Source organism: Callionymus lyra, chromosome 12 (assembly GCF_982586985.1).
Source record: "Callionymus lyra chromosome 12, fCalLyr1.hap1.1, whole genome shotgun sequence".
Classification (NCBI taxonomy): Eukaryota; Metazoa; Chordata; class Actinopteri; order Syngnathiformes; family Callionymidae; genus Callionymus; species Callionymus lyra.
The window spans coordinates 18,129,548-18,152,802 of NC_141829.1; the positions used below are offsets into that span (position 1 = coordinate 18,129,548).

Genomic DNA, 23,255 nt, shown 5'->3' on the forward strand with positions numbered 1-23,255 from the left:
AAAACCTAATGTTGACGAGAACTAACAACAATATTACCCAAGTTAATCAATCGAGTCAATCTGGGGAGAAAAATAAATAAAGTTCAAGCAGAACAACAAACCCTGTGCGTCGAGATATCCATATTTCTTATAATCTCATCGACTGAAGCGATGGTTAAAGTTTCTATCAAATTAGCATTCAAAGCTTGACATTCTCTGCTAATTGAGCTGGCGAGATCGCCGGTTTGCTTCTACGCCTTTGGCAAATCAATGTAGAAAAGGCAGTAAATGTCAGCCAAATAAACAGATCGCAACCATCCCTCCCCCCCTTAATGTGTGCACTTATACCCACAACATCTTCTGATCAAATGGATCTGTGGAGGAATATCTGAGCCTTTTTTTTTTTCGCATGTTACATTACGTCCTAAATAATTTATGTGAGACGTGTTTCAATTACGACTTACAAAGGTTGTGCACTTTCTAGTTGCATCGATGCTAATGATGTAATCCGTCCTACTGTAGAACAGTCAAGGCATGAATATTTTACTAAATTGACTTTCTTCTAAAGTCGCTTTATTCCAGAGTGCGGCCCAGTTTTATGTGGTTTCAGTGAAAACTATGAAATTGATTACATGAAATTTTTTTGAAACTTATTATAAACATTAATCAAAAATAATTTTGGACTGAAATAAATTTAATTTATGAATTTAAAGTCAATTAAAAGCTATTTTATCCATTTTCGATGCCACTTAACCCCTTATGGGGATCGCGGAGCCTATTGGAGCCTATCCCAGTTTCATCGGGCGGGAGGCGGGGGGACACCCTGGACAGGACGCCGGTCTATCGCAGGGCACAGAAAGACACACAACCATTCACACACACACTCATACCTATGGACTATTTCCCCAAGTTCACAATCAACCTCTATATGTTTTTGGACTCTGGGAGGAAACCAGAGTAAACCCAAGCAACAGATGACAAGTTGCCTCCCTCCCGACCTGGAAGGGAACCAGCAACCCTCTTGCTGTAAGGCCCTTTTTTTTGTTTAAAATCTTCATATATTCTCATAATAAGTTTGATATTTTACTTTTTCGTTTTTTAACCCTTTAGCACACAGTCCTAACTTTTTTCCAGGATGGCCACATTAAGACGTCCAATCAAGAGTTACCTCACTCAGATTTTCAAAATAAAACTCCTAATGTATTAACCCATTCAACAGGAACATTCTTCATTGACACAAAAAAAAATTTTTCAAAATAATTTAGGAATTGGAATTAACATGTCGCATTGCTTTCCTTTCCTTTTCAATTTCAATTGTGTGGCATTTGTTGGCAAACTGTAGTTTGTAATGACCCTTTCGGGCCGCATAAAATCTGTTCAAGGGCCACAAGTAGCCCGCGGACACGCATGCCTTAGCAGCTTCTGCATAAATTTTAAGAATTTGTCGCTATCGGCTGAAAAATTTGGTAGCATTCTTTAATAGTGATGGTGATTATTTTTATAATTTTGATTTTCAATTATTTTTTCAATCAAATAAAATACAATCAAATTAGTGATGGTCTGATGAAGCTTCATGAAGCAGTGTCATTATTTTCAGAGTCCACTAGATGGCGGTCTCTGCACTACTTTCCATTGTTTTGAACAACTGTTCTAATGAAACATCACATCATTTTTTAAACTGATGGCGCCACCTACTGACCTCTAAACAACACTTTTTCATGAAGCTTCATCAGACGATCACTACTTTTGGGTCTATGCAAGTTGGTGTGAGGGACAAAACAATATTTAAAACTTAATTATTTAGGCCTTTGCATTTTGTTTTTCAGATATTTCTTACGTTATTGTATCCTTTTTGTCTGGATCAATTGAATCCAGTTTTGTCGTGTGCGGTTTCATCGAAAAACCCCAAAAACCAAGGCAGGTACTCGAGAGCAACAGACTGATACACTCATTTTCATGATTAGCACTCGACTCGAGTGCACAATCCGTTCAAGAGTTTGAACAATTTCAGGGATTATTAAAAATGGATTACCGACTTCTTATCACAGTTGTGTGGCGAAATTGGTTTGGAAAAAAAAAAAGAGGAAGTTACACTGAAAGTCTAGAAATTAAGATGGAATCTCTCGGTCTATAAGCAGGAAATCGAGGAGTTGTTCACTGAAGTAGCTGGAGTCATATATGTAGATATAAAAAAAAAAAACATATGGGAGATCCATGTGTTCTATGAAATAAACATAAGAAATCAAGAAATAGAAACGCAGCACGGAGGTGGAAATAGAAACTACATGTGCAGATACAAGGAACGAGCCATAAAATATTACTGAGCAGCTGTTAGAACTGTCGGGTGATTCAGCTTATCTCTCGTCATTACAAACAGACGCTGCTCCCATTTAATTTACCAGGAAAAGGATGTCTAATTTCCCCATTAAAAGGATTTTGCCTTCGTGGAAACACGGATTGGCGTGAATAGTGAAGGAAAATCAGGCCCATTTATCCGTTGTACGTGTTGAAACTTAGTCACCGACGTCGCTTGTACGCAGTGAATCGGTGAATCAGCCTGAGGATGATGAGATTCTAATATGACGCACACGTCTCAGCCCGTTTGACTCAGCAGATAACATCGTGTGGGAATGGTTTTTGGAGAAAGAAACAAAAAACGATGGTGTCACATTATTTATAATCAGAAGTTCAGTACATTGAACTCATTATGTTCAGTTGGGTTTCTAGGATTAGAGTTTAATGTCAAAGTTAGACGCTATAATAAAAGTTTGCTTGAGGATAACTAGGAAAAAATCTTTCGCAATTTTGATTAAACTAAATCCATTTTGACTAAAATACTTTTCGATTGAAACTTGAATGAAAAAAGGATGGGATGGAAACAAATACAAAACAAAATGTATTGTAGCAGAAAGACAAGATTCAGAGTTAAAAAGTTACATACTTTTTTAAAAAAAATGTTATATTATTTTTGGTCTCCATCTGGATAAGTCTTGGTCCGTCTTGATCTCAATACTCTCCAGTCCTGGTCTCAGCTAAAAGGGTCTTGGATACAAGTCTAGTCCAAAGAAAGATCCTATGGAGAGGCTTAAGACCAAAACCAATAGTATTAATACATTTTATCAATAACTTTTTTAGAAAGAGTCAAGAAAAAGGGTCAGAACATTAGACAAACTGTTCATGAAAGGTGTTTATCTTGTCGTTAGATTGAAACTTTGTGTTGTATTTCTATAAATTAATTCAGTGGTAACATCATGGTAGAAAATCACTGTATATGTCTTATTGTTTTATATATTTCAGAATTTTTACCTCATAATTTTTGTCACAATAAATGAAATGTTTTTAAACATGGGATAGTTCTTAAAAACTGATTCAGAACTGGTATAGCAGGATTTTTGTTCTTCTCAGACCAAAAAATAAATAAATAAATCATCATCATTGCCACAGATTAGATCGAGGCATTGACGCTATATAGATGTAACATTGTAACAAAACAAATCTGCTTAAATCTTATTTTACAATTTCAGCATTTTAAAATTAAAAGACAAAATTGGAGGTCAGAAGCTAAAAAATCTATATCTTATAGTTAAACATGTTATAGTTAAATATGTTAAAAAAAAACTTTCGACTTTTATATGCCATCACTTTGTTACGATAAAAATGTAAATTTGCATTATTTTTGGTTCAATATAAGGATTTTTTGTGCAAAATGTGTAAACATGGGATCAAATCCACTTTATATTGGAGCTGACAATGAGGGAGAGGGTGACAAAAATATTTTTGTTTTTTAGTCCAAGTATATAGCAAGATTGGAAAAAAACAACAAAAAAATATTTGTACGATATCACCATTATTCCTAAACACTAGATCAATGCAGTTAATTTGTCAGAATTCTTATTTACCATAAAATAAAATAAAAAGAAGACCATAAGACGTTCATTTAGGACCGGAAAAGTCCAAACGACATCTCTTTGTAGCTCCGGCCTAAACCTTTGAATTATAAATGCTGTTAAGAGACGATAAACTGCAGTAACGTGATCAGAGAAATCCAGGTGCGAGATTGAAAAGCCCCGATCTAATTAGGAATCAATATTCCACTCCACAGGACCAACGTGCGAAGCATCACATCAGCATCACAAAACAGCTTTTAAGAAAAAGAAAAAATCCAGTTTATCATTATTTTGACAAAAAAACAAACAACAAGATAATTAGCCAGGAGAGATACATTCCTGGACGACTATTATGCAAAGCTGTGATTCTAATTGTTCCAGGGCAGCTTGAAATGAATAATGCAAATAGTATATTGTGATCACGGGGCCTCGAACCAAGAAGGATTCCGTTATGGCCACATAACACGGTGCTCTGAGAAAATGTCCTTTCTGTCACGCTGAAAGTAAATGACGATATTATCGAGGAGTCTGTTTTATGACTGCGGCCGGAGTCCCATAATTGTTTTCCAGGAAGAACACGATTGTATTACGATTCCCTGAATTAACAACTTTATTAGTATTCAGGCATGTACGACCTTAACGTGATAGATCACCACAAAAATTCTAACTTTTCTATTCTTTTCTACTCATTTTCTACTCACCCTCGTGTCGACTAAAGGTTGGGATTATTTTCAGAGTATTTTCAGAGTTAAAGGCAAAAATGTGCGTCCATTTTAATCTTGTATTAAAGCCTTGATGTGACGAAATGTTTCAGAAAAACCTAAACAAATCTATATTTAAAGCTTGTTTTTTGCAGACGTTGCTAGGCGAACAGCTAGCCTAGTTGCTAGGCTATCATTCTACATTTAAGAATAAATCAAATAAAGTAATATCTAAATATTCCTACTCCTTTTCCAAAAGAGTGTTTTGTTCTGTATTTTGCTTCATTTTAACTAGTTAATTCAAGTCAATATTTGCATATTTTATACAAGTTCTAAAATAAAGTTCCATATTAAATTGTAAATAATACAGGATGTATACCTTAATTTAGGTTGTATTCTGTTTTAATTGGAGGTTTTTACCCTTTTTCCCAATTTTTTGGACAATTTCCGTATTTATCCAATTCATAATTTACCTGTGATTATGTTTAACCTGTTAATAATGTTGTGTTCTATGCCTGTTTATGAAGTTAAGTAGTCAAAATGTCACTAAATATCTTCCTGTGTGTCAAGATTGAGTTTGAAATGTTTTGTTTTGTGACAACCGTGGTCATGACTTTGTTACTAGTGTTCCTCTGGCTCAGCTCTTTTTTCATCACCGACTTGAAATGAGCATGATTCAACTACGTCATAAAATGTAAAAATCATCCATCTTGACTTTAACATTTGTTACTGAGGCTGAACAAACATCCAAAAAAGACGTACGTCAGAATGGACAACGTTTCTATTTCTCATTGAAAAAACCCCAAATAGAAACTCATTATTGGCGTACTCTGTATATTCTACTCAGTGAATTTATTAATTTTAGTGTATGGGTTGATGACACCTCAGTTGTGTCATGATACAGTGTCCTAATCTTGAAAGACCACAAGGGGCCACTACTCCGCTTCATAATATTATATAAAACTCTTGTTTAATTCAATGAAACCTCCCATCATTTCCACTGAGAGCGCCATCTAGTGGTCTTTCAAACTGTATCATGATACAGCATCAGCTGCTTCATGAAGCCTCGTCAACACATCACATATTTATATGATTTATTTGTGTATAAAAAATGTACCATATAAAATTGACTTTAGATTTAACATCTCAAAAAATCAACAACAGTAAATATATTTTTAATGTCTTTATTTATTATCAGGAGGTTTCTTGACTTAGTCAAACAAGGAGAGGAAATCCTTGTTAGTGCTAAAAGAGCAGTCGTGTGAAAAGAACCGACTCAAGTCTCTCTCTGCAAACATTATCGCTTCATAAACCGCTGATGCCAGTATGAGTCGTATCTTCTAGGACTTATTCTGGAAGGTAAACAAAAGCTTATACAGCAGCTGTGTTTTGTCAAGAGAGATTTGGACAAAGAAGAGACAAAAGTGCAAAGGTTGTGCTTTTAGTCTGTTATGTGCTTATGGGTTGTATTAGTGTGAACCCTGCTATGAACCTCTGCTAAAAGCGTATGAATCACGTAAAGGCTTTTCTTTTAATGAGTCTTTGAGACGCGGAAAAAAAAATCGTCATCTCCTCCATTTCAAAGTCGCACTACAAAAGAACACCGAGTGGTGTGAGGTATACGTTTGGCATTTATAATGACGTGCATGTCTTTTCAGCCGCGGAAGTTGTCGATGCCCACACAAAGAAGGAATAAATAAGACTTCTCAGGAATCAAACTAAAGATTGCATGATCACAGCAGGCGTCTATACATCGTTACAAGGTTATTCAGTTTTCACCGTACAGCAGCGGCAACGTCGGAAATGTCATGAAAGATTAGCAAACCGTTAAAAGACATCTATGAAATATTGCTGTGGAAAATCCAAGCAGCTTTCATCTCACATAAAAAACCTTCACATCTTTCATTGAAAAAAAAAATGTTGGCTGATATTTCACTGTGCCTTCTTAGACTTAAATATATATAATTTAGTAACTTTATTTTTTACAATTCAAACCATGTTTAGCCAATACTAGCATTTACTTTTAGATGAGACACATTGAAAAGCATATGTTGCAACAAGCTTTATTTTGAAAAAAAACCTTCAATACTTAACTTAACATGTTTAGTTGATAAATACTTCCTTATTCAGCCCTAATTCACTTAAATTCACTCTGTAGCAATACACTAATCTCAAGATTCAATACAACACATCAAGATCACGATACGATTTAAAACCATATATTTCAATCAAATTCTTCTGAAATGAATTTAAATAACAGCTTGTGATTGTTCCACTCTCTTTAAGTTTGATTAATAGAACGGAAAGCCAAATTATTTGCAAACAACGGCTTTAAAAGCAGCTGGAGTCAACTGTATCCTCTCGTTCCCAGTCATGGCCGGGATTTGCGGGATTTTGTCGTTTATTTAGCTGAGGAAGAAGTTTGAATCGCAACCCTAAAATGAACAACCGGGCCGAAATCTTAGCTTGTTAATTATATATAAAATATTGATTTATTTAATTTTAGACACACTTCATTGAAATATAATCCATAAAATAATTGTTGCTTAATGTATTTCTGTATTTCTTTTTTATTTATTTGGAAAAGAAAACTACCAAAAACATGAATACAGTGCTGTTGAATAAAGAAAAGAAAGAAAAAAAAAAGGTACCGATCTTTTCTGACACCAGCCTTAGTATTTATCTCTTCTTTTGTTTAGTAGTGTGTCCAGAAGGCTTCACCCTGACTGTCAGTCTGAAGAGTGTTGGCGTTTCTGCACCGGCTGCCACTAAGCTTCGGATTTGGATTCAAAGTTTTGTTTTGCCTCTGTTTAGACATCCAGCTGGGTACTGAGAACACTAGGTTCAGAGAGAAGAAGCTGTTAGCAGTTACTTTTGTCACATACCCGGCGTCTGGGGAGCAGCCACGACAATGGCATGAAACGTCGTCGGTTCAAATCCCAGTAGCCAGGGTGAGGCAATTTGAAGAAGGAATACTAATGTGTGGCCAAACAATACTTTCAATTTATTCACTTTCTCTTGTAAAATACATGAAAAAAAATCGCTATCCTAGATAGTTCAGTTGGGAGAAGGGTTTGATCCTCGCACTTGTAATTTTGATGAGGTTATTTTCGGGATTTTATTGTGTAGCGGGTGCAGCACAAGTGAAAATGTATCGGTACAAGCAGTAGTGGGTCTTGTGTAGATTTTGTCCAATACAGGTGTACATAAAAAATAGTGCCAAAACTGAGCTTGAAGAAGAAACTCATTTAATTTCTTGGACAAAATTCCTCAAAAAACATCCCTTAAAGTTTCAATAAGGAAATAAAATTTCGTACAAATGTTTTGAAAGTATTGTTTTTAGGTTAAAGGGCAACTAATGTGTTGATTGAAGTGTCTCTTAAATGGATCATTGTACGAAACAGTTTACATTGAAATACTTACATAGGAAAATGTGCTTTGTTTTTCTGGAGACTAAATCTTGTTTACCATAACCATGCCAACCTTCGCTCTGATTGGAAGTCTCCAGGGGACTTGTTGTGTAAACAAAGCCGGGCGTGATTACGGGGAGTGAATCAATTATTATATTATGATGGACTCCGCTCACGTAACCTTTCGTTCGTTGAGACTTTAGACGGTGGAGAACTTATAAAAGTAATACGTTCAAAACATGGTTTTTTTTAACATTAATTGCCCTTTAATTTTGTTAATTGAAACAGACAAAATTTAGATTATGTTATTATAATTTAAGGCCTTAATTGTTTGAGATAAGGAATAAGTCCCTTTTTTTTAGCAACTTCCGATGCAAAATAATTGCCAAAATCTGTGTTGTATTTCTGTCTGTTTACTACTATTTATGTCAGAACCAGTTTAGTTTTGCATTCCAATTTCATTGTCAATTTATAGATTTTTAGCATATTTATATACCATGCTATTATATTTTATGTCTGCATTCCAGATGCTTTGTCAGTACTTCTAGTTCCCGAAAAAAACGAAAAGCATTCCTCTCCAATGAAACACACCATGAACTCCGAGGTGAATTTGTGGTCGCATTCTCACAATCAATCCACTTTTTTTGTTATTGGTCCCTTCATAATTCAAAACCACTATATCGACATCGACCTATCTGTAACATTTTCAATATTCACTTGGGATCAAAATCCAATCCTTTCTGTGTACAACACAGACAAGTGTTTTTTTTGCTGCTGTAAACATCATCCAGTACCAGCTCCTCTGAAATCATGACTGGACTCTGACCGCGCTGTTTATAGAGTGGTGGCAGGAGACAACATCACTTCATCCCTTTCAAGATATATTACGCCGCCCATTATTCATGATTAATAAATAAATAAATCCCAATGTCACTGGGCTCGTGGAGAGCCAGGACCGGTGCAACGGCGGGATGAAGAGCCCTAGAATGATCAGCCTGAGTGCTGTTCATCTCCTTGTTGTGCACGGCTATTATTCTAATTAGATGTCATTGTAGATATGTGTCATTGTGTTTGATCAGAGATAATATAATGCTGGGATGTTGCTGTACAATATCGATGGATCATCACCGTCGTGTATATATGCTATCGCAGATCCACCCATATGTGCCATTAGCTGGGAAAATATGCTTCCTGGTTAGCTAGGAAAATAAACTGATTCATTCTTGTGTTATCTCTTGGTCAAGGTGACCCAGTACCCTGAAAACAAATGTGTTTGTGGTATCCCTTGTGTTGCCTCTTGGTCAAGGTGAACAACCTCAACCACTGCATATGTATTTCTGGATGCTGTTTAAAGCAGTTTAGAGTCTGTATTATTTTCAGAGAAATAGCAAAACAAATCCAAACCTACTAAAAATGCCGAAAAAAAAGTTTAGTAAATTAAAAATCTCACTGAACCAAGAGTTCTAAGCTGTTTTTTTTCCATCTTTTTTCTACCCATAATTTTTTTTCCCAATAAACGTTACTTTTTAGTTTAAGAGTCACAGACTAGTGTTACTTTGGAGAATAGTCAGTCTTAAAAAAAAAAAACATGGAAAAAAACTGTCTTATTTAGTTGTATTTTTCCGTAGAGTCCCTATAACAAAATGCCTTGGGTACTGGTACAGTACGAAAAATCTGTTGCTATTAAACTTCCTGCCGAAAGATGGCAGCAGTCATTATGTCATCCGCATCTTAAGGAACAATGAGATCCCTGTAATGATTGAGGACAAGAGGATACAGCTGTTTTTTAAAAATAAAATGGTTCTATAAAGACTTTTTAATGATAAACTTAACCATTTGGTTGTTTTTTTTTATTAAGAGTTAATGTTACTTAAATCTAACACCATTCAGACATTTTTTTTTTTTTTTCTGGGTTGGGGACCATTGTTACGAGTTCAAAGGAAACAATATACGTTTAAAAGGGAAGCCAACAATACAACATTTTATTCTAAAATAAGAGCAACGTGAGCATGTACAGAAACTGCTATTATTTTCATGGAAAACAACCTTTTAATATGTTCAAAATGAACGTGTGAAAATTGACTATTATTCTGCCAAAAAAAAAGTTAATTTATAATGAAAAAAAAAATTGACTTCGATCCAATACTACTAGTTGAAAGTTTAAAAAAATCATTTTCAATACTCTCCAGACAAAGCAATCTAAAAATCACACAAATATAGTTCACTCTGAACTTCACTAACACCCTTGGCTTATTTATGAGCTACAATCCACCGGAAAAAAATACTACATGGCGTCCACGACAGCGAACATGGAAAACTGATGAAATATTCTCTTTCCCTTGGCTACTTTGGTGACAGGGCGAGAGTTTGTCTTTCTTCAGAACACACATATCCAAAGGGAAAACATGTCAGAGACGCTTAATTGCTAAGGAAGCTGTGAATGTGAAGCTGCATCAGCGAACAGACGCGGTGCAACATCATCACCAGCAGGTAGGGGTTTGTTAAGACTCGCTCAGATTTCAGGCAAAGTAGTAAAAAAAAGCGTTAATACGGAGGTGCAAGACAGCGCAGCCAGCAGTGGGAAACTCGCTGCTAGAGTTGACAGCTTTGGGAAATATTTTGACAATGGAAGTTGACTTAATCAGACAAACTTTTTAGGCTGTTCAGCCGTTGGTCGAGTCACAGAACGGCACTAACGGTTTTATTGTGTGTTGCCTTCCTGGGGAAAATGTATTGAACCAATTGCAGAACCCCTGCTTACTATACAAGTATTACTTACTTACTTACTTAAGCAGTATAAATGGTCAAAGCAAAACTCCATTTCTCACACCAAGCATTTGATTTTTAAATTTACAATTTATTGCCAGTCCTCTAAAATACATTTTATTATGGAATGATGAGCTTTCATTCGCTTTAAATTGTGATCCTATTTAACCTGACTTACATTGTACTTACATTTAAATAAAATATCAATTTAATACCAAAGAATATCTATTTTAGAACAGATTTCGGAGCATAAAAACTATGGGTGTAAGAAAATATTCATACCCTGATGAATTGTGATATCTCAACAGCACTGAATGAAATATTTCTTTGCCTTTCAAATCTTGTTTAATTTCTATTATACTTCTTATATGCTTAATATTTTAATTAATTGTGTGTAAAATAGAATCATTGTATTTGGTATTTTCAAATTACACGCAACTTTTAACTTTAACTTTTAATTACTCACATTGTTCATATTTCTGTTGCAATTAAACCTCCTCATTACGTCCTGCGCATCTAAAAAAAAAATCAATAAAATCCTGCGGGATGTTTGCGATGACAGAGTACGAGAGGATACAGTCTTAAGCTTTTAAAACTGATGATGTTTTGACATCTTTGTTGTACTTCATTGTTTGTCGTTTGGTTTCAAAACAAATGAAAGCAGATACGACTTCGTCAACAGTCTGTAAAGCCTCAGCCACAGAGTCAAGTACTTGGATAATACTACAAATATAACCTTGTTCCTACAGTTTTACAATATATCATTGCGTTGCCCATATATCGTTATCCCTCCACCAGATTCTCGTCAATCCACATCCCAAAGAATATAACTCTTTAGTATAGTTTTCTAAGACTTTTTCATATTTTACCGAGCTCGACGTCCCCTCACAACTCTATGGTAAATAATGTGGCCCTCTGGGAAGTCTAATTGCCCACCCCTGTTACAAACAAATCCGTCCATTTGAACGCGAGCTTTCTCTTGATCTGAGACGAAACGCAGGCGTCACCGTCACGCCACAGTATGAGGCATGATATCCAGTTAACAATCTGTCACTGTAAATATGTTAGTGCTTGTTTGTTGCTGATGAAAAGCAGGAGCCCTCTTATGAAGATACATCATCCAATGCCTAATGAAAGACAATGTGAGAGCAGCAACCAGGTGGGATTAATGGACTGTGACAGACATTTATAGAATCCCAGAATAATCCTTGCAAAAAACCTAGCGGGGATGCACTCATATTAAAGAGCCACAAGTTGACATGTTTGTGTGCGTTTCTTGACACATCTGCGTAAGTGCTTCGCCTGAGAAGGAAGTGGACAAACATGGCCGTGAACGTTCCATAATGCAAAAGGCCAATGTCCTTCAGCCCAATAACAAGGTGCAACGCTACATTACTTCTTAAACCCTCCATTCTGCTTCTGTTGAACCTCGAGGGAGCTGCACACATTTGTGGAGCATTTATATCAATATGGTAGCTGCCATATAATACGACCTGTGGGATGTAGACGGACGGATAAAAACCCGCGAATGTAGCTGCAAACCAAAGGTAGAAAAAGGAAAAAAAAAAACATGTATAATTTGGAAAAAAAAAAAAGGTTTAAAGAGATAGTGGAATCAACAAAATAACTTGACTTAACTAGAGGCACTCTTAGTAAAAATTATGACATGTGTAAATTGAATTACACTATAATGCATCTAGTGGCCGATTAAAAATCAAGACACTGTATTATGATACATCTGATACAGTATCATGAGGTTTTATGAATACATCGTCAAGACTATTTTATTTACCGACACATTTGTTTGTAGCCACAAGAAAGTTGTTTTGTTTAAGTGATTGGATCATAGGACCGAATGGTGCAGCTATTAAAAGTCATACAAGTCGACAACTGGTGGGTAAAAGCTGGCCTGTATCTGGACAGTGATCTGGAAAACTACCAAAAATTAAGCTTCTAATTCAGCCCGCTTCCTTTCCATCTTGAAAGAATCTTAAGAAATCTACAAAAATTGTTTGAAGTTTTTGGCTCAACTGTTATGTTAAAAACTAAATAATTTTGTCAATGACTTAATATTGATTTGACCGTGTATGTCAAACACGAGGCCCACCAAGACAGTCATTAAATTATGGTTTAGTTAACCTGGGTTGAATCAAATTGAAGGTGTTAACTAGTGATGGGTCAATTTATCCTCATGATACAGCATCAGATGTAAATGGATAGATATGACTCTATTAATCCCTTGGGAAAGTTCCTTTGGGGAAGTAGGGATGTATTATCTAGCACTAGGCCATTAGGTGTCACTCTCTGCATTATACTCTTTGACTCTAATCTACAAAATTCCTGGCATCAGTTTCACTGAGAGTGTCATCTAGTGGTCTTTAAAACTGTATCATGATACAATATCAGCTGCAAAATGACGTCTTAATAACCCTTTCACTGTTGCTAAATGTTAACCACTATGCTAGCTAGGTTAGCTACGACTGGATTGAAAATTGAATTCATGACTTTATACGCCACGGAAATGTGTTCAGTCGTATCACTTGAACGAGGAAGAGAAGTTTAATGACGGTGCTTTGAGATCGAACAACAGACGAACTTCAGGAGGTGCACGTCAGGGATCCCTATCCTAGGCCACTGGGCTACCTTCAGGTCCGAATCTGTGGCGTAAACTCTTCTGATCTGGCGGGTATCCAAGCAAGTTGAAAACTAGCCCAACAGCCTTGTCTGTTTTGACAATTTGCAGCTTCAGGAATCCGCCTCTCGCTGGATCTTGGGATGAGTTTCTGGGCTATTTTGTTCTTTTGGCCCAATGGTTGTTTTGAAGCTCTCTGTAGGAAACTGATGAGTTCGGTGCAAAGCACGATGGGACACTGAGGATGGCATGCGGTGAAATACCCTCCCCTGTAAGCAAACGGGAACAAGTGGAAGAACCCCAAGGAGCCGTCTTTGAACAGCTCGTCTCCCTCGTGGCCTCGGAGACAGCGAGATCAACATCACAGCTGATTGGGTCGAGCCAAGCCACTGCCATGAAAGAGTTTTCGCGGCCATGTTTTTTTTGAAGTCGGCTGCTGACCCCTTTTATTGTCCTTTCCTCTGGGAGTGGCAATTCAATCAGAGGATTCAGTGGTCTACACGGCCGCCAGGGACACAAGTCTCCTCGTGGCGCCACGACTGAGAAGAGCCAAACATCCATGAAATCCTTTCCTGCAGGATTTATAAAGGGTTTATTTCTAAGACGCTGTTTGCAAGCGCGAGGCATAAATTTAGGAAGTGATGTTATTCGCAGTCAGAGCATTCATGCAATTTAAATAGCAAACATGACTAAACATGACCGCACAACAAACAAGCAGCTGTTTTGTTTTTTGTCCGCCAGCCTCTAAAACGTGAATCAATTAAAGAAGCTCAACACAGAGTATCCTTCTTCTCACTGCGGTCGCCGCTTTTACAGCAGCGACAGTTCGCTCTTAAAAGCAAAGATAGTTCTTCTTTGAACTAAACAATTGGAGTGAAGCCATTGCACTGGGTTTTCTTTAGCCTTCCCCGGAGCCAAGCTGTTTTTTCTCCAGCAATCCACAGAGCTGCCGTCAGCCCGTCCAGTCCCGAGCGGCTCAGCAGATGAACTGGCAACTCCTTCTTGTCTCCTGGTATTCCAATCCAAGGCCACCTTCCCGTCCCTCTCATTGGGAGCCCAGAGGACCGAGCGACTAAATCCCCCCCTAAAGTACAGAAGGCAATCGAGGGAATCATGATTTATTTTTCTTAATACGATTTATTTGATTGGATCTCAAAATGTACTCAGTTTATATATAGTGGCGGGCCGTGCATTTCACACATAGGCCTTCAGTGGGGCACATTTGAATGAATCCACCTCTCAATAATTACTTTAAGGTTGTTTATACACCACAGGGATCTGAGCGTGTACTGTTATATGTCAATAAGACGTTTATCATCAAATGAACATCAGTGCGTTATCACTCCCACTACAGTCCGTGTGGTTTCCATGGCCACGACACACATGCTCGACATCGCTCCGTGACGGCCCGCCACTGTATGGAGAGCGAGAGAGCGAGCGAGACAGAGAGAGAGAGAGAGAGGTCACTGACTATTTTCCCTCTCCCCAAAAAATAAACCTTTCCATAAATATATATCTATATATTGTGAGATTCACAGTATCCAAGACACCAAACAGTGTTGTGAAACAGGGGGTTCCATCGATAAAATACTTTATGAATCAATCAATAAATCAATATACTTTATTTCACGAGGGAATTTGAACTTTATAATTATTTTTTATTTAATTTGAGATTTACAGACATTAGATCATAATCTAATGAATTCCTGGAAATACCGTCAACACCTCAAATGTGTTACGTGGTTGTAAATTTCACACCGGCTAGTGATGGGATTATACGGATTCATGAAACAGTGTCATCACTTTCAAAAGGTCACACGGATGAATGACACATTTACATTAATAATTATTGAACCTTACCTGAACATGCATTTATATAAGATAACTATCTTTGCAGTTTGTTACTAAACTTGGGTCATAATAATAATAATATAAATGAATTGAAAATCTGAATAAATGTAGGTTTTAATTATATGTGGTAACTAACGGAAATTGTTCAGGTTGATGTTTAAAAAACTACAAAAAATATATACCGATTTATATAAACTGTGACATGAAAACATACATTTTTGTAATTCAGGATGTAATTTTAAATGACCCACAAATAAACAACATTTTAAAGGACGATCCATGAGTTTCCTGTGTTTCTGGGATGGCCCTCAGGGGCCCTCAACTGTGTTGATCCACAACAGAGTAGAATGCAAATTCAGAAAAGTTCAGGCAAATGCACACCAGGCTTTCTTTTTTTTTTCCATGTGCATGAGTCACACTTTACTGCTAATTCATTCCCTCTGGTGGGAAGCATGGGGCGTTGCAGGTGAGCAGACCTCGGTCCCCAGGATGGCGAGGGCTCGTAGGACCCTCAGGGTCAGAGCGCATCATCTGTTTTTAATTAGCAGTTCAGGTTTTAATCTCCGGATAGTTTTGTATCTTTCCCCCTCAAGGTCCAAAACCTCCTTCAAACATTAGTTTGGTCAAAAAATGTTTTTTGTTTTTGGACCATAACAAGCTGTTTATTGGTAATTAATCATTTTCTTTATTTTATATCATAAATAATGAGTACAGGGGCAACATAAAAACATATTACGGTAATTTATTTCATCACAGGAAAGTCCAGAATGTCTCAGGGATCATCTCCAGTCCCACACGGATAAAGTTCAGGGTAGTAGTGATGGTTCATTGAAGCTTCACGTAGAAGTTCCTTTATTTTCAGAGTCCACTAGATGGCGGTCTCTGCACTTTTTCCTTTGTTTTGATCAACTGTTCTAATGAAACATCACATCATTTTTAAACTGATGGCGCCACCTACTGACCTCTAAACAACATGACAATGCTTCATGAAGCATCATCACTAAGGGGTAGGTTGACTAAAGTTTTGGATCGCTATTTTGAGGGGAGTCGAGTTAGAGCCTTGGGTTAGAGTTAGTCATGTTCCTCGACCCTAAATTCGATGACCCCCGAGGTCGCTTTACGTTTGCTATCGAGGCCGAAAGGTCAAGATTTGGGACTTTGAGTCATTTGTTTGTCCAAGGTCGCAAAGTTGGCGCAAAAATTTGAAGTTGTGTGGAAATCACCAATTCGGATACTTTTTTTTTAAACCATTTTACACATTATATACTATGCTGTATTAGGCATAGTATGTAGTATATAATAAACAGGCAACTATATAAAGAGTATCGGCATCAAGATGTTGTCAAAAGTGTAAGTGAAAATGGTCAAGGTTACAGGTGAAGCCAAGTCTTCTGCCAGGTCCTTGGAGAAGGTCAAGTTATTTAAAAAAAATCAGTAACCATTTGTCTTCAGGACTTAGCTAGGTAGAATAGTATGATACACCAATGTGTCTATCACAGACTTCTCACTTAATTCGCTGGTTTTCTCTTACCTTAAAACCTCCTTCAATTTGTTATATTCCGCTATTCACAAGCTACTTCTGCTTCTTTTTTTTTTTTTACTTTTGTTTCAAATCAGTTTAAACACAGGCACTCATTCGCTCGTCTTTGTTCTCCCTCCGCGTGTCAACATCCCTCTCCTAATATATTCCAATTCTGTCTTGTGTTAGCCAGGCAAAGCTGATCTAATTCTCCGTTCTATCAATATATAATCCAAGATAATTAGCTGGCCTAAATTCCTTGGATAAATATTCAAGGTCTCCTTTGTCTGTAAATAAAAGAGGGACGACGATAATCAAAGTGGTGATTAATTGCCTTGTTGAAGATTGTGAGACTCTTTTTTTCTGATCGTGTGGAGGTTATATTGTTGGCAACATGTTGTTAACAGACAGTTTTAATAATGATAAAAATACTGATGAAGACCTTTAGTACCTACGACAGTATTTTGGCTTTTGAACAAGTTTATTTAATAGATTATAAAGCATTGCATTATTATTAATATTAGTGAACTGGAAAGAAAAAAACTAATTGTGTCCAATTGTGTTTCTTTGTTTTGACAATATCAGATGTGAAGTTGGATCATAAATTGTATTTATAAGATATTTATTTATAGAAAGGGCTTCTTTTAAAAACAAGAACAATAAAGGCTAAACCTAAACCCTAAAATGAAAAACTTTTTTTAAGCGTAAATGTTGAGAAAGTATGACAAAAATGGTACTTTTTTCATAAGTTTTCGTCTCCTTGGCATTTGCCAGGAACATTTTTCATATTCGGATTTTTAACACATCTTCTTGAGAACCATGTTATTACGGGACGATACATATTTTGGATTACAAAGAAATAAAATAAATGTATAAGTTTAAGTAGAAACTACGAATTACATCCTCCATAGAGGGCTTCAAAAAGTACTTTGTTAAACATTATTTTTGGTCAGATCCTTAGGTTTTTTCTGGGTTTTTTTCCAATGCTATTTGTATAAAGGAAGAGCTAATATGTAAAACTAAACTAAATAAATCCTAGTTTATTCCTACAAACGCTATGACGCTGTTCGTCTATTAGCATAACAAATCTAAGAAAGGTTGATTGAGGACAAGATGAGGATTACATTTTGGGGATGTTTTGAATTATCCTCTTGATTCACACATGAATCTCTGTTGTGACAAGCTGCAGGGCAAGCTAAAATAGATGAGTCTTGGCCTACTTCTGTAAGATGTTGTAGCGAAACAAGTGTCACCTGGTGTACAATTGAGCTCATATCCTATATCGGATAAAACTAATTTAAAGGGATGGTTCACCCCAAAATCAATATTTCATCTAGTTATAGGGAGAAAAGAAAAGTATCTCTATGCTTATGTTATCGAACTTATTTTGGGACTATGACAGACATGCTTGGTTCGTCTTTTGGAGTCAAGTTTCACTACCCACAAGTGAACAAAACCTAATAATCTGAAGGAAAACCAAGTTTGTGACTAATGCAGTGAACATCAGATTCATTTGTCACTTGTTGGGAAGTGTGATGATGCACTTGGAAGTATTTATCACTTATTTTTTCTGTAAGAAAACAGCATTAAGTTGTAATTTTTGATGATAAATTAAATATTTAACTCAAGATATGTACTTTCAAAAATACATTTTTGTATAAGCATTGAAAAAACTATCGATCACATTTTTTTTTCGATACCCAGCTCTAGTACCGACCGATGTTGGCCTTTCTTTGTCATCACCCAAAGAAAAACTCTTAAAAACATCCAAATACCTCCATGGTGCTCGCCTGTTACGTCAAACATTTTATTGAAGCCTTAACATGAGGACTTCTTCGGAAAAAAAGGCCATATATTTTGCTTGTGGGACGTTATGGACGAGCAGTAAGGAGGTATTTGGATGTTTTTAATCCTGTGTTTTTTTAGACAAAGATAAAGACAAGTGAGTTCCAATCGCTACTTTTAAAATGGACGTACATTTGTGTCTATAATGTCAAATAGATACAGATTATTCTGAAATCAATCGCAACCCTTAGTCGACGTCAGGGCGAGTAGAAAAATAGTGAATTTTAGACTTTTGGGTGAATTATCACTTTAAGGAAAAGAATCAAATAAAGAAATAATATATTATAAAGAAAGTAAAATGAAAATTTAAAATGAGAAGCTTGTTGTAGGTCCGCATATATGTAATTTACCACTTTCAAAATCAAAACGTCAGATAAAAATTTTCCACCATCATTTCCAAAAACCCTCTATGCAAGCATCTGCGACCATGTTAACAGCTTGTGACTGTAATTACGCAGAAGCAGTCAAAATTCTCGCGGAGAAACATATCCAACCACAGCCGACATGATGTACAACCTTTTTGCAAGCAAGACGATTCATCACTTCGGCACAGTGTGCTCAATTAATGCACAGATGTCACTGCCAAAAGTAGGAAATTCATAATGACACAGAGGCTCCGCCGAGTTCACTTTTCGCCAGATTGTTTGCACAACTCGGGATGAATCTTGTTAGGTTGACAGTCTCAGCGGGATGTACCAAAAAACGAATTCAACCTCCAGAAAAAAAAAAACTGTCAAAAGTGTAATTCTGTTCACCCAGGAGTGTAAAGCTGTGATATGAAGGCTGTGAGAGCAAATACACAACTAAAGTCGATGACAAATACTGGGTTGGATCCAGCGAGTGTGTTTTGTAATTGAACTTGTTCATTTCTTGAGCAGGTGAAATTGAAAAAAAAAGGAAGGCGTGTCTTGTTCCGACCTTGGAATGAAGCTGCCAAACTACATTAGGTTGATAGAAACAGTCGTAGACACGGTAAACAACAACCAACCTTAAAAAAGGTTACACAGAAGTCATTTAGCATCATTGTTTTTATTTTTCCTCCCCAGGTGCATATTCATATATTGAAAATTACCACTTCCTGCATGTTTAATTTTAGCAAGCTAAAAATACAACTTTGCTCTCTGCACTTTTATTCCAAAAGTAGTCGATCAAGCAGGTAGTTTTTTTCTCTCTTTTCTTAAGCAGCCAAATTAGTTTCAGTCAACTGTCCATCTGGCACTAATCATTTTTATATATTTTTTTATCCAACAGAAAAAAATGCCGACTCGTAAAACCATTATTAAGGGAGAGTTTGTGAATTATCCCAAAATTCAGCCCAATTTTAACAATACTGTTCCTTGTTTTGAAAAAGAAATGACGAGAAAACGTCCGATTTTTTTTGGCTTATCTTCGCTCTATGAACTAAAAATACTTTTCTATATACTTTATATAGTACTTATGTCCTCATGAGGGTTGTTTAAACGCAGTTAATGGGCCGCACTGCTCAGGTATGTTACACAATGGTAGTCGGTAATTGTTGCCCTATTTGTAAAAGTTGTAGTTTCTGTAGTTAATGTATCCGATGCTTTTGTTGTCTTTTAGCCAAAACAAACACTCTGATAAAAAAAAAAAACACATATCCCAGAGCAGTTGCATGAATAAATCAACACTGGTGGGTATAGCCTACTTTCACTTCAAACCTGTGGAATACAGACTCGCACACACGCATAGGAACAAAAACACTTGATTTAATAAAGTTGTTTTATATCCCTTTAAATATAAGTTTTTAATTCAGATTTTGGAATAGATTGACTTTATTAATCCCTCTGTAGAGCTCCTTTGAGAGATTAAGTTTCCAGTACAAAGCAGATGATAGAAAGTACAGAAGTTTCATAAAAGCTAGAAGAACAAAGTGCAAATAAAAGGAACAAAGTACAAAAAGAGATGACAAATTGCAAATAAAAAGAGCATATATCAAAGAAGAAACACTTAAAATAAATTTAAATCTTAGGATAATAAGATTAAGGTTTTGGTGCCACAGTGAGCTTGTTATCTAGGCAGAGTAATGCTAACCTGTAGCAAAGTAAGTTTATTTTAGAAGATGATGGTTCCATTACCAAATTTTTGAGGAAGATTAAATTCATCATCTAAAATACAAGGCACTCAGTTTCCTTGGACAAAACATTAATAAAAGTAAACTAGCTTAAAGAGAGTATTACACCTCCATTACAACTGCAGTAGCTAACAAGCTAATTAAGTCATTTTTAATCGTGCAGGCTATTCCTAGATTTTCTGAGACTCCTGTGTTGTTCTCGGTGTTATCTTGATCTTTTAAGAATATATTTTATTGATTTTTGTTTTGATTGTTTAAGCGCTTTGTGACCCTGGTCTGGAAAAGTGCTCTACAAATATAATTTACTTACTTACTTACAGTAGTACAACTACAGCACAAAGTCAAAATTTAAATACTAGATTTATAATAAATAAAAAGGCAGCTTTCCTAAATAATACGTTTATTACTTTCTATGAGTGTTTTCTATTTGTAAGTACTGAGATACTTTTTCAACCTATCGTGAATATATTTAAAAAAAATTACCAACAAGAGCCTTTATCTAGCTTTTAATAAATTATTAAAAACTTTCAAAAAAAGGATTATGAAATTGCAGTTTCACTTTTCCAACACTGGCGGAAGCCAAAAATACTTTCTCTTAAACAACTTTAATGATTGCCTATGTCCAGCTAGGGCTGGTTAGACCGTAGAAAGTTTGGTTCGTGGTAGACATTGTCGCAGTAGTTTGTGAAGAGTTAATGAATAATAAAGAAAGATTTGAAATTGGCGTGACTACTTGCTTGTATCCATTGATGGAAGTATATTTTCTACTAAATAAAAAAAAAAAAGTACATTCAGTGACACTAGTACCAAAGAATCAGAGCCTGTCCTTTGTACTTCTGAATATCATTTTAAAGTTTTTTGTGTTCTTTAAAACGTTAAAAGTTTGTTACTTTTACTCTGATTTGGTTTACAGGCCGTTTTCACTATTTTTACCATTTGCATTATTGTAAACCTCTCTTTCTTGAAGTACTGTTACCAATACTAGCTTTATTTTCATATAACATTTGCTGTATGATTGTCTTGATTTTGAAAGGCCACTAGATGTCACTCTGTGCTTTAAAGTATTTTATCTGATCTAATAACACAATGAAACCTTGAATCATTTTCAGTCTTTCAAACTGTATCATGATACAGCATCAGCTGCTTCATGAAGCCTCATCAACACATCACCAACTGAAGACAAGAACTTCCACAGAAAAAAGTGAGAAATGGATGAAATAATGAACTTACACATCTTTTCAGTTTCATCGGAGGAATCGGGACAGTCGGGTTCCCCGTCACAGAGCCAGGCCTCGGGGACGCAGTTTTCCGTGTCATGACAGTGAAACTCCCCGATGTCACACAAGATGGCGTCTGGATGAAAGAGGGAGTAGGTGGAGAAAGAGAGAAACAATGCCGTATGAGGTGGTGTGCGTGAATAATGGATCAGACGTTTGGCATGAGTTCATGAACATGACGTTGAAAGGGATGCAGGTTCTTTCGCCCTGAGAATAGACTCGTGTCTCCAACAACGTACATGTTTCTTCGCTCTGTTAAACCCCTCGACAATCGTGCTTATGCTACGAAATGTAAACAGTGTCTCAGCACAGATTTGAACATAAAGGTCTCCGCTACTAAAAAACCTACTCCAGATTCATGACCCAGACGGAACACTCAGATCTGAGCGTAAACATGTGAGCATTCACTTTTATTTCCCTAAATATCTGACCATGAATAGACAATGATGACCTTATAAGTGGCAAACATTTTATTTTCGCCTTTTAGTAAGTAAGTAAGTAAGTGTCAGGGATTTTCTCCCAGACAATCGGAATGAGAACAGAGACAAGTGTTAGGATAACAACAAAGTCAGACAATTTGGATTTACTACCAACAAGGAGTGGAAGCGCTTCTTACGGCTCGTCCAAACCCACTGTTGTACTCTGCTCCTTTCTGCCTTTTTATTCGATAGCTCAGATCAAACTCGGATACAAACATTTTGTTCTCTTATTGCTGGACGCAGCCAGCAACGGTTTTCTGTATGAGTCAAATTTTAACAGTAAGTAAGCAAGTAAGTAAGTAATTAAGAAAGTAAGTAAGTAAGTAAAGGTTATTTGTAAAGCACCTTTCTAGACCGGGATCAGAAAGCGCTTTAACAATCAAAAACAATACTTAGTTAAAATATATACTTTAAAAGGCCAAGACACATGGAGTCGCAGAAAAAAATCATCGAAAAGCCAGCACAAATAAAAATGTATTATTGTTTTATTTTATATTGTTTTTACCTTTGTGTGTTTTAGCTATGCTTTATTTTATGTCACTGTACAGCACTTTGTAACGACTGTTTTTGTTTTTAAAGCGCTTTATAAAAAAAGTTGAGTTGAGTCTTTAGATGTTTCTTGAAGGTGTCAGTAGTGGAATAAAAAAATATTTATTTTGTTGGTTGTAAAGTTGTGACAGTTCAGTCAAAGCTCAGGGATGTGTAACAGAATCATCATATCAGACAATAAATATTTGGACGATTCAATCGGATCCTAATAGACAAACCGCTGTAGCTAAAGAGGCTTTTGGAAACACGACCGGCTAGTGATCAGTGA

General features: G+C 36.2%; 1 protein-coding gene across 1 annotated transcript in view; it reads right to left on the bottom strand.

Moving 5' to 3' along the window:
- Positions 1-23,255, bottom strand: part of lrp1bb (low density lipoprotein receptor-related protein 1Bb) — a 348,034-nt gene that overhangs the window by 230,674 nt on the left and 94,105 nt on the right. Inside the window, exon 2 of the mRNA XM_087804844.1 lies at positions 21,913-22,035. Within this exon, the coding sequence (XP_087660970.1) occupies positions 21,913-22,035 (123 nt within the window). The remainder of the gene's footprint in view (positions 1-21,912; positions 22,036-23,255) is intronic.